The 12,449-nt window shown below is 40.8% G+C and overlaps 1 protein-coding gene across 2 annotated transcripts; it reads left to right on the top strand.

Annotated features, from left to right (window-relative positions):
* The first annotated feature begins 2,139 nt into the window (after positions 1-2,139).
* Positions 2,140-11,745, top strand: GTF3C6 (general transcription factor IIIC subunit 6). Of its 2 annotated transcripts, none has more exons than XM_042986998.1 (6): positions 2,140-2,480; positions 2,797-2,877; positions 4,004-4,067; positions 4,144-4,209; positions 6,029-6,142; positions 11,374-11,745. In XM_042986998.1, the coding sequence occupies exons 1-6, from the start codon at positions 2,370-2,372 to the stop codon at positions 11,670-11,672; spliced, it is 735 nt and encodes a 244-aa protein (XP_042842932.1). In that variant the 5' UTR covers positions 2,140-2,369; the 3' UTR covers positions 11,673-11,745. The 2 variants fall into 2 exon arrangements, with proteins under 2 accessions (XP_042842932.1, XP_015391515.1); XM_015536029.2 differs by having other exon boundaries at positions 2,182-2,480; positions 4,165-4,209.
* The last annotated feature ends 704 nt before the right edge of the window (positions 11,746-12,449 follow it).

Here is a 12,449-nt window from a genome sequence, read left to right on the forward strand (position 1 = left end):
GGAGACAGAGAATATCAGCACAGAGCCCAGTGCGGGGCTTGAACCTGTGAACCGTGAGATCATGACCTGGGCCACAACCCAAAGTCAGACGCTTAACCGCTTAACTGAATGAGACACCCAAGCACCCCAACAAAGCACTTTTAGTTACAACATGATCTAATCTTCAAATATAAAATATACAATAAATATAAAATATTTTAATCTTCATTTAATAAATAAGAACACTGAGGTTTAGAAAGTGTAGCAGTTTGTCCTAGATCACAATTATTACATTTCAGAGCTAGAATTCAAATCTACAATTTAAAACGAATTTGCTTTAAGTTTATTTGTGTTTGAGAGACAGAGCATGAGCGGGGGAGGGGCAGAGAAAGAGGGAGACACAGAATCCCAAGGAGGCACCAGGCTGAGTTGTCAGCACAGAGCCCAACATGGGGCTGGAACCCACAAACCCCCAAACCATGAGATCATGACCTGAGCTGAAGTTGGATGCTTAACCAACTGTGCCACCCAGGCGCCCCCAAATCTACAACTTCTAACAGGCCAAGTGCTCTTTTTTTTTTTTTTTAAAGCTATGATATCCTATTTCTTTAATGGGGCAACTGGGTAAAAAAGTACAAAGATGTTTACTAAAGTGTTATGTAATATATTTTTTAAAGATGTTAATCTCTAACCCAACACGGGGCTCAAATTTACCACTAGGAGATCAAGAGTAGCATGCTCCACCCACTGAGCCAGCCAGGTGCCCCAAGCGTTGTGTAATATCAACATTACACAATAAACATTACGCATTACTAAAAATTATGATGTAGATCAGTATTTACCATGGAAAACTTGGAATAAACATCCATGATACTACATATGGTGAGAAAACAAGTTTAAAACATACAAACTGACTACCTCAAAAAAGGTGTTTATAATTAAAAAAAAAAAAGGAAGGCTATGTGTGTGTGTATATATATATGTACATATATATAATTTTAATATAAATTTTTGAGACAGAGTGCGAATGAGGAAGGGGCAGATAGAGAAACAGAGGAGCTTAAGCAGGCTCCATGCTTACAGCAAAGAGCCCAATGCAGGGCTCCAACCCACAAAACTTGAGATCATGACCTGAGCCAAAGTCCAGAATCAGCCGCTCAACCCACTGAGCTACCAGCCCTCCCCCCACTCCCCACCCCAAAGTGTTTTTTAAAAGACAATACTCTAGGGGCAACTGGGTGGCTCGGTTAAACATCCAATTTCTGCTCAGGTCATGATCTGCCGGTTCCTGGATTCCAGACCCATGTGGGGCTCTGCGCTGACAGCTCAGAGCCTGGAGCCTGCTTCAGATTCTGTCTCCCTCTTTCCACCATCAAACATAAATAAACATTAAAATTTTTTTGGAAAAAAAAAAAGTCAATACTCTAAAATTTTGTATGTCACTACTAACAGATAAAATATAGTTCAGTGCTTAATATATGCCCAATGCTGGGCTAAATTTTACATGTATTGTCTCATTTAATCCTCACAATAACCAACTTGCCTAAGATTTTGCTGCTAAAAATGCTGCTGAACTGGACAAGTATTAGACCCTAAAGCTCATGCTCTTCAGCGCTAGATCGTCCTGTCTCATGTACAAAGATCATTTATTTTACAATCAGAGAAACCATGAGTTTGAGAAAATCCTGTTCAAAACTCCACCTCCCCAGGTCTCTGTATTCCCAGGACAATGTTTGTCTTACAGCACCTATGGCGATCTGATTAGCGTACGATTGGCTGAGTCCCTTTCTCTACCTTAGATCCCGTGCAGCTGGCCTGCCTGAAACCCCAGCCTACCTTCTAGCGGGTTTTTTTTTTTTTTTTTTTTTTTTGAGCAGCGCAGCGCGTGCTCCTTAGGTATTACATTGAAATGTGCCCTTCTTTTGGGATGAGCACTGGCTGTTGTATGGAAACCAATTTGACAATAAATTTCATATATTGAAAAAAAAAAAAGAAATGTGCCCTTAACTCGGCTCACGGAGAACTTGAATTGAGGGGCAGTGCTCACACGCTATAAAGAATTTCTTTCCAAGAAATGTAGGCTCGGGGCAAAGCGAGGCCTCTCCGTTTCCCTCCCACAAAGTGGTTTCTTTGCAAGCACCTGCTTTATCATCTCTCCCTCCCCAGTTCTCTCCCCTAACCCGGGGCCCAGAGTCCGAAGGCGTCTTCGGTCGTAGGCCGTCCCCGGCCAGCAGCCACTAGAGCCCAGGGCCTGCTCTCGAGAAAGGAACAAGGAGGAGGCCCGGACCGGACTTCCACGTGGGCACGGAGGCGGCCATCTCGCGTCCTGGCAGGAGCAGTCCGCGGGGTCAGAGCGGCAGCCGGACCGGGAGCTGCCGCCCGTACTCAAGATGGCGGCCGTGAAGGGCGTGGCCTGTGACTCGGAGGTTCCGAAAAGGTGCGGTATCATGGCGGCGACGGAGGAGCGGAGCCGAGAGGAAGAAGAGGAAGAAGAGGAGGCAGTGAGTGGTATTGCCGCGGCCTGTGCGGCGGAGGCGGCGTGTGGGGCAGGGAGTCGGGATGCGGCTGGCGGGAGGCAGAGTCCCCAGCGCGTAAGGCCAGGAGGGCGGGCCCCTGCCCTGACTGCCACACGGTCGTTAGAATGGGGAAGTAGAGGCAGTCGCTTTCGGTAACGTCGCTTGCTTCCTCTCGTTGAAAGCAGGACTTAGTGTTCACAAAGGTTGGGGTCGTTGAATTGGGGAGTTTTGGCTTCTCTTGTTAACTGCCTCTTTCTGCACACTGCGGTGCTAGCATGTTAACTCCTCTTTCTTCCACCAGGAGCAGTTGGTTCTGGTGGAATTGTCCGGAATTATTGACTCAGACTTTCTATCAAAATGTGAAAATAAATGCAAGATTTTGGTGAGTCTTCTAGAGTTAGAGGATATTTGTAGGTTTTCTTACATTTAAACAAGAATGAAAGAAATACGTATCCCCGAAGATCTATTCCTCGTTACAAAGCATTGAATTCTAAGGACAATTAGGTAGAAGTACAAAGGGATTGTGGGAGAAAATGCCACACTCGGCCTGAGGGTCTGAATGTGTGGCTGGCGAGAGTTTAAGATTTAGAGGGCGTAGCATTTTGAGATGGAACAATACATTTTGAAAAAAACCCACATTGTTTTAGATAGTGAGTGCGGGAGAAAAAACGCAGCGAAGAGAGCTCAGATGTGCACGCAGACACCACCTGGAGAAGGGAGATTCGTACTAAAGTTATAAGACCTCAAGCTCTGCTGTTGACTTGAGCTATGGTGTCATAAGTTACCATCTGTTTTATCACTTTACTTTAAAATCTTTCAGCTATTGTGGACAACACTGCTCTTACCTTGAGGAGGATGTTGATTGAAATACACGTTACTCCTTGGATATGAATTAAGTGTTCTTCAGGCCCTTAACTGCTGTATTCAGAGCATTTTTAGCTTATCTTGTACTTGCTAGTTCAAGCTCCAGAGGTTCCCCAGTTGTGGAGATCACTCTCCTTGGTAGCAAGGTTATGTATTGAGTGCTCTTTCTTTTGTGGCTTTAATTGACGTAAAATTGACATATAACATTATATTTCAGGAGTACAACATAATGATTTAATAGTTGTATGTGTGGTGGGAAATGATCACCACAAGAAGTCTAGTTAACATCCGTCACTACACACAGTTACAATATTTTTTCTTATAGAGTTTTTGTTTGTCGAAGTAAGTTCTGTGCCCATTGTGGGGCTTGAAGTCAGGACCCTGAGATGAAGAGTTGCATGCTCTACAGACTGAGCTGGCCAGGCATCCCATCATAACGAGAACTTTTAAGATTTACTCTCAGCAACATTCAAGTGTACAATATGGTATTATTAAGTAGAATCACCATGCTGTACGTTACATTCCCAGGACTTATTTATTTTATAACTGAAAGTCTATATCTTTTGACTGCCTTCACTCATTTCACCCAACCCTGCAAGGCTTTTTCTAGTGATGACTTTTTATGATCCTGTGTTCTGTTGTAGGGAATTGACACTGAGAGGCCCATTCTGCAAGTGGACAGTTATGTCTTTGCTGGAGAGTATGAAGGTAGGAGGATGTCAGATAGATGAAACTTCTTTTTTTATATGCTTCTCACAGAAAGTCATTGTTATTTCTCAACAAGTTGCTTTCAACTTTTCTGCAGACACTCTTGGGACCTGTGTTATTTTTGAAGAAAATGTTGAACATGGTAAGTGCTTGCAGTGCTGACTCAGATCTTTTTACTGTGAAATATTACAAACTTATGTACAGTGAATGTTAAACTTAAACATCTCATGTATCCATTGTCTAGCTGTATCAAATCCTATCATTTTGCCAGATAGCTAAAAAACATTCCAGATACATTTGAAGCCTCTTGTATACCTCTCTCTAAACATATGTCCCTTCCTCTGACTTGATAATCACTATTCTGAATTTGATGTATTTCTTTCCTGTATTTGATTTTGTTATATATATATATATATATACATGTATATATGTGTATATATGTATATGTATATATATATGTATATGTATACACACATCCATCCATCCACAAACAATAAATAGCTTTTGTTTTAGTATAATTTCAAACTTGATATAAATTACATGTATCATTCTATAACCCTTTTCAGTTATAGATAGGTTTTGAGATTTATACATATCGGTATGTATAATTCTATTTTCCCTGTTGCTTAGTATTCTATTTGTGACCATACCGCAATTTATTCTCCAGTTACTGGACAGGTTGATCACTTTTATTTTTACCATTAAATATTGATACCTCTGAACATTTATTGAATGCCTTCTATTTGTTACACACTGTTCTAAATGCCACATGTATATTAACTCATTTAATCCTCATCACATCTGTGAGGTAGGTACCATTGCTGTCTTCATTTTATATTTGAAAACACTGAAGCACAGAGAGGTAGGTAACATTCCAAAGGTCATACACGAAGTGCGACAGCCAGGATTTGAACCCAGGTTGTCTGGTCCAGAGCCTCTGATCTTAATTATACATATTAACTCATTGCAGAAATGCGGCCATGAGTATTTGTGTGTCTTCTTGTGCATGTATGTAAACATGTCTCTAACATATATGCTTAGAAATGGAATTACTAGGTTGCTGAGTGTGTGTTAGGTTTAACCATATGAAGTGATCAGCTTGGACTGAATATGGACCGTTTCATGTGGTTCAACCAAACAGATATGACTGTGATCCTTTCTAAAGGGTAGTATCGGTTACACTCATGTAACAGCATGTGCAAATTTTCATTGTGCTTCACACCTGTAGCTCAGAGCCTCATCCTCCCTCTTGCCCGTGCCCACGGTTTCCTATAAAGCTGTACCCCCAGGCAGCAAGTTTTTTTCTGAGCCTTCTTTCGTGATTGGGAATGTCCTCACTCCAGTCTCTGGCTGCAGGTAGTAGGTCTGACTTCGGTGCTTCATTTTGAGTGGTAGAATTTGAGACCTCATTACCCTGTAAGGCCAGCTTCCTGGCCCCACTTCTGTACTTCAGGGCTGGAGCCTAACAGGCCTATAGCTTTAATTTCACTCGCAGTTTTGTGTTTTAGTCCTCTGGAGATGTTTGCTGTTTTTGAGTCCTGTTTTGCCTTCAGTTATTATGTATTTTATCTGTTACTTCTCTGTGCTGGGAGCAGGAGGGATGAGTTAAATTTTGAACTTACTACACTATTTCTACAGGAAGTAGTTTAGTGTAATTCTTTAACTGGAATTATTATTTAAAAAAATTTTTTTTAAGTTTACTAATTATTTTGAGAGAGAAAGAGAGCACAAGTGGGGAAGGGGCAGAGAGGGAGAGAGAGAATCCCAACCAGGCTCAGCACCACCAGTGCAGAGCCGGATGTAGGGCTCGAACCCGCGAACCACAGGATGATGACCTGAGCTGAAGTTGGACGCTCAACCACTTGAGCCACCCAGGCGACTCTGAACCGGAATTGTTGGGGCTTAACATGACTATTTGATGGCATCAACAATAAAATAATTGAGTTCATTTTATGTTCTAGGTGATGCAGAAGGCAGTAATAGAACGGTGTTAAAATATAAGTGTCATACAATGAAGAAGCTCAGCATGACAAGAACTCTTCTGACAGAAAAGAAGGAAGGAGAAGAAAACATAGGTTAGTTCACTTAGTTCTCTGAAAGTAGGTGATTTAGTATCGGCTTTGATAATGACACATTGCTGCCAGGACATTCCTGTACTTTGTAGTAATAGCTATGTAATATGAAAATTGAGGGTGTTCCATGAAAAGTATCAAACATAGATTTAAAATTTATTTGAATTCTGGTGTGGCAGAGGGCACTAGAGACGTATAAGAAATCTTTTATCTGCTTTGCGTGGAAACAATTGTGAGGAGTTTGTCAAGAAACTTGATAGATTTTCAGCCCCTAGGGAATTCAGCAGCTGCTACCCACCCCATCCCCTTAATTAAAACTTCTTTGTAAATGGAGACGACAGGATCTGTGTCGTCAAGGTGTAACCCCAGAGGATCTCCTGGAAACTTGTGGCAGCGGTGGCAACCTTTCCCAAGAAGCTCGCAACTGGAAGAAGCTGGCTCTATATGTGAGGGAAGGACTCACAGGTTTTAGACCAAAGACTTTTTTTTTTTTTTTTTTTTTTGAGTTGGAGGGGAGCACAAATGAGCGAGGGGCAGAGAGAGAGAGAAGCAGGGCTCATCCAGGGCTCATGTTTTACCCGATGCAGCGCTCGTGTTCTCCTGAATCAGGGCTCAAGCTCACCCGATGTGGGACTTGAACTCAGGAATGGTGAGATCATGCCCTGAGCTGAAGTCAGGTGCTTAATGACAGAGCCACCCAGGTGCCCCTAAATCTCATTCTTAATTTGCATCCGCTGAGCCTTCTCCAATTGCTGGTCATCCCAGAGTAGAGACTTTGAACTAGTGCTTCTTGAACCCATCCATAGTAGGCACATATTTGTGGAGATGAGCAAATAATTACTTGGAAGCTTAAAAGTTCATTGCTCATAAGTGAAGTAAGTTCATTTATACATGGAATATAAAAAAATAAAACAAACTAATAAACAAAAAGCAGAAACAGGCCCATAAATACAGAGAACAAACTGGTGGTTGCCAGAGGGGTGGGTGGTGGGATGGGCAGAATGGGTGAAGGGGAGTGGGAGATACAGGCTTCCAGTTATGGAATGAGTAAGTCACTCGAATAAAAGACACAGCATGGGGAATATAGTCAATGGTACGGTAATAGTGTCGTATGGTGTATGGTGACAGATGGTAGCTGCAGTTGTGAGCATGGCATAATATATAGACTTTTCAAATCACTGTATTGTACACCTGAAACTAATGTCACATTGTGTGTCATCTATTCTTCCATTTTAAAAAATTTGCTAATGAAAAAAAAGCTCATTGCTCAAAGACATATTTCAAACTCTGATAAACATGACCCTAGTGATGAATATTTGTGGCTTGATTTATTATATTTGAGGAATAAACATATGAAGGCACATTAATCATGTAGAAATTAATTATACCAGTTACATATAAGTACATAAAAAATCTTTGTTCTTAACATGTATATCCCAAAACTATCCCCATTTTTAGCATTTCGTGAAAGTAACAGGAAGAGGGGTGCCTGGGTGGCTCAGTCGGTTAAGTGTCCATCTTCGGCTCGGGTCATTATCTCATGGTTCATGGGTTCGATCCCCGCGTCAGGTTCTGTGCTGACGGCTTGGAGCCTAGAGCCTGCTTTGCATTCTGTGTCTCCCTCTCTCTCTGCCCCTTCCCCACTCACACTCTGTCTCTCTCTCTCTAAAATAAAACAAAATATAAATTAAAATAAAATAAAATAACAGGAAGAAAGAGGTACTTGAAGTTCTAGAATGGACTTAAAAGGCAGATACATATCAGATAGCTTAGCTATTATTTTGATATATTTTTTTAAAGCAGGAAGTTGTAGAATTTCCTTTCCTAGAGTCTTTAATAAACCACCAGGTCGACCGTGGGAAGATTTGCGTGTTTTGTTTAATCCAATACGTTAGTTAGCTCAAGGCTATATTGGTTATGCATTGCTGCATAAAAAATTCCCTCTAAACTTAATGGTTTTAAAACAACAACAAAAATATTTTACACAGTTTCTGTGAATCAGGCATTTGGCCAGGTGGTTCAGCTTAGCCAGGTGGTTCTGGTTCAGTGTCTGTCTTGAGGTTACCGTCAATATGTTGGCTGGACTGAAGAAGGGATCTGAAGGCTTGAGTAATGTGGAACATCTGAATATAAGTTGGCTCACTCACATGCCTGGCTGGTTTATGCTGTCTGTTAGCAGCATGCCTCAGGACCTTGCCTACCCATAGTACTGTTCAAGTGCGCTCCTGACATGGCAGATGGCTTCTTCCAGATCAAGTGATCTGTGAGAACAACATAGAAGCCACAATATCTTTTATGAACTAGCCTTAGAAGTCACATTCTGTCATTTCTGCCATATCTTATTTATTATGGGAAGGGACGACACAGGGGCATGAATACCAGGAAGGTGAAGATCTTTGGGGACCATCTTGGAGGCTACCAAACATGGCAATATGCTGCAGGCAGAACAAAAGAAAAGGAGATGTGGGCCCTGACTTCTGGGAGTTTGCACTCTAAAGTCAGTCACACTGAAACGGACATGTGTGAATGGGACTCAATACCCGTTTCATTCAACTTATTTTAAGTTTCTGTTATGTGCCAAATATTTAAGCTAAATAACAGAATAGGCAATAGGATGGATGGCTTCAAGATTTTGAACCTGGTGACTATGCGAATGATGGTATTGCAGGAAAAAAATAATGAAAGAATGGTTGAAGCTGGCTGGAGGGAAAAGGACTAATCAACTTGTGATAGAAGGAGATTTTATAGTAGTAACATATGAGAAGACATGGCATCAGCCATAAGGATGGTTCAACAAACAGTCACAGAAGACTTAGCTTCTGGTGGTGAATAGGAGCAGATGGAAGTGTGAACAGGGTGGCAAGATAGGTTGTGGTATCTTAGAGATATCTAATGGCATTTTGAAGGTATAACTAAGGCTTGCTATGGAAATTAATGAGGAACCACTGAAAATATTTGACTGAAAGGGTCAGAAGGATAAAAGAAGAAATGATTAGCATCATTGAAGCAGTTCTTTTTTTTTTTTTCAATATATGAAATTTGTTGTCAAAATGGTTTCCATACAACACCCAGTGCTCATCCCAAAAGGTGCCCTCTTCAATGCCCATCACCCACCCTCACCTCCCTCCCACCCCCCATCACCCCTCAGTTTGTTCTCAGATTTTTTTTTTTTTTTTTTTTTTTGTTCTCAGATTTTAAGAGTCTCTCATTCTTTGGCTCTCTCCCACTCTAACCTCTCTTTTTTTTTTTCTTCCCCTCCCCCATGGGTTTCTGTTAAGTTTCTCAGGATCCACATAAGAGTGAAAACGTATGGTATCTGTCTTTCTCTGTATGGCTTATTTCACTTAGCATCACACTCTCCAGTTCCATCCACGTTGCTACAAAGGGCCATATTTCGTTCTTTCTCATTGCCCTGTAGTACTCCATTGTGTATATAAACCACAATTTCTTTATCCATTCATCAGTTGATGGACATTTAGGCTCTTTCCATAATTTGGCTGTTGTTGAGAGTGCTGCTATAAACATTGGGGTACAAGTGCCCCTATGCATCAGTACTCCTGTATCCCTTGGGTCAATTCCTAGCAGTGCTATTGCTGGGTCATAGGGTAGGTCTATTTTTAATTTTCTGAGGAACCTCCGCACTGCTTTCCAGAGTGGCTGCACCAATTTGCATTCCCACCAACAGTGCAAGAGGGTTCCCGTTTCTCCACATCCTCTCCAGCATCTATAGTCTCCTGATTTGTTCATTTTGGCGACTCTGACTGGCGTGAGGTGATATCTGAGTGTGGTTTTGATTTGTATTTCCCTGATAAGGAGCGACGTTGAGCATCTTTTCATGTGCCTGTTGGCCATCCGGATGTCTTCTTTAGAGAAGTGTCTATTCATGTCTTCTGCCCATTTCCTCACTGGGTTATTTGTTTCTCGGGTGTGGAGTTTGGTGAGCTCTTTATAGATTTTGGATACTAGCCCTTTGTCCGATATGTCATTTGCAAATATCTTTGCCCATTCCGTTGGTTGCCTTTTAGTTTTGCTGGTTGTTTCCTTTGCTGTGCAGAAGCTTTTTATCTTCATAAGGTCCTAGTAGTTCATTTTTGCTTTTAATTCCCTTGCCTTTGGGGATGTGTCGAGTAAGAGATTGCTACGGCTGAGGTCAGAGAGGTTTTTTCCTGCTTTCTCCTCTAGGGTTTTGATGGTTTCCTGCCTCACATTCAGGTCCTTTATCCATTTGTTTATTTTTGTGAATGGTGTGAGAAAGTGGTCTAGTTTCAACCTTCTGCATGTTGCTGTCCAGTTCTCCCAGCACCATTTGTTAAAGAGACTGTCTTTTTTCCATTGGATGTTCTTTCCTGCTTTGTCAAAGATGAGTTGGCCATAAGTTTGTGGGTCTAGTTCTGGGGTTTCTATTCTATTCCATTGGTCTATGTGTCTGTTTTTGTGCCAGAAGCAGTTCTTGATTATGGGGGGTTCATTGATGGGTTAGGGCTTTGTAAGTACGAGAAGGAAAACAATTTTTTTCAAGTTTTTGTTTTTTATTGTTTGTTTTTTTTGGAGAGGTGTCTTACTTCATCATTGGATGTTCCAACTCAAAATGACATGTTACTGTTGACTTGAAAGACGATAGGGTGGTATCATCCATTACGAAAACTGAGGAGAAAATCGTATGGAAGTGACAGAATTTTCTATAAGGTGTGAGGTGGCAGTGAGAGCTCAGTGATCTCTCAGGATGATTTGGGAATTGGACTCTGGAAAAGGAGGTTGGAATGGTAACTAAAGTTAATTACTTTTAGTGATTTTTTTTTTAGAGATTTATTTTTAGTCTGAATTAAGAAAAAATTTTAATTGCAGTATAGTTGATATACAATATTATATTAGTTTCAGGCATACAACATAGTGACTTGATAATTATATACATTACAAAGTGCTCACCATATAGTGTAGTTCCCACTGGTCACCATATAAAGTTACTAAAATATTATTGACTATATTCCGTTTTTAGTGATTTTGATGTTGCATACACTATAGGCATTCTAAAATCTCCAGATAAGATGGAAATTCCATGATTATTTATCAGTAGTTATGGGCACCCTGTTCATTGCTTTACCTTGGGATTTTACTTTGACGTGTATCCATAGGATGAAAATTTAAATTAAAGAGAAATCTACTTCAGTGCCTGAAATTCCTTTTTCATGTTTCTTTCTTGGTTTGTCCTCCCATCCCTCACCCTCCCTTACCAGGTGGTGTGGAATGGCTGCAGATCAAGGACAATGATTTCTCCTATAGACCCAACATGATTTGTAGCTTTCTGCATGAAAGTGAAGATGACGATGTGGTAGCTCCAGCCTCAGAGAAACCTTTGGAGCTGGAAGAGCAAGAGATTCAAATGAAAGATAGTTCAAACCTGAGTTATGAACAGGGGAAACCACTGAACTTGGAGATGGAGAATTCTGGGTCTCTTACTGATATCCCTTCTGAGTCAGAAGGTTCTGTATTTATGGAAACTCAAGATACTGCCTTAGAAATCACTCCTAGATGAAATGTTTCTCATAGTAACTAGTAACAAACTTTTTGGAGCTTTTATATAAAATAATTGACTGTGTAGCTTTTCAGTTCACTATTTTACTAGTTTTGTTGACTCTACACACATTTCCAATTGTAGTACAGTTTAATATACCAGAGTTATTAAGGACCAGATATGAATTGAATTTTTAAAAATATGATATAAATGACTATAGGGACCCTTCTCTGGTAAGTCTTTTAAATTGGAAGTTTCATTAAGGTAAGTGTATCATTTTTTATTGCAGCTGTCACAAATGACTCCAAATGTAGTGGCTTAAAATGACACAAGTGTAGGTCAGCTAGCTGACATGGGCTAGGCTAAAATCAGAGTGTTGGCAGGACCTCATTCTCTACTGGAGGTTGGGGTTGGGGACTCTTATTTCCTTGTTCATTCAGTTATTGGCAGATTTCAATTCTTTATAATTGAAGGATCAATGTCCCATTTTCTTACTATCCTCTGAGAGCCATTTCCACCTTCTAGAGGGTGCATACATTGCTTGGCTATGGTCCTCTTCTCTTTAAAGCCAGTAATGGTCAAGTCCCTCTCACTCTTTGAGTCTCTCCTGCTTCTTCATCATACTATTTCTGACTCATCTTGCTAATTACCTGACCCAGTATCTGTTTTTTCTTTTTTCATTTTGTAACAATCCCAGAATTATTCAGGTTATCAATTTGCCCATGTGTATGCATATATGTGGCCATATGACTAAGTTCTGGCCAGTGACATGGAATTATAAGTGTTGAGTGATAGATG

The sequence above is a fragment of the Panthera tigris genome, chromosome B2 (assembly GCF_018350195.1).
Source record: "Panthera tigris isolate Pti1 chromosome B2, P.tigris_Pti1_mat1.1, whole genome shotgun sequence".
Taxonomy (NCBI): domain Eukaryota; kingdom Metazoa; phylum Chordata; class Mammalia; order Carnivora; family Felidae; genus Panthera; species Panthera tigris.

What these genes read in the sequence shown, in the direction of transcription:
- GTF3C6 (XM_042986998.1), top strand. Translation starts at nt 2,370, where the DNA reads ATGGCGGCCGTGAAGGGCGTGGCCTGTGACTCGGAGGTTCCGAAAAGG. An exon ending in AAGAGGAAGAAGAGGAGGCA is followed by an intron (nt 2,481 to 2,796) that starts GTGAGTGGTATT and finishes TTCTTCCACCAG; the next exon opens with GAGCAGTTGGTTCTGGTGGA. An exon ending in GGAAGGAGAAGAAAACATAG is followed by an intron (nt 6,143 to 11,373) that starts GTTAGTTCACTT and finishes CTCCCTTACCAG; the next exon opens with GTGGTGTGGAATGGCTGCAG.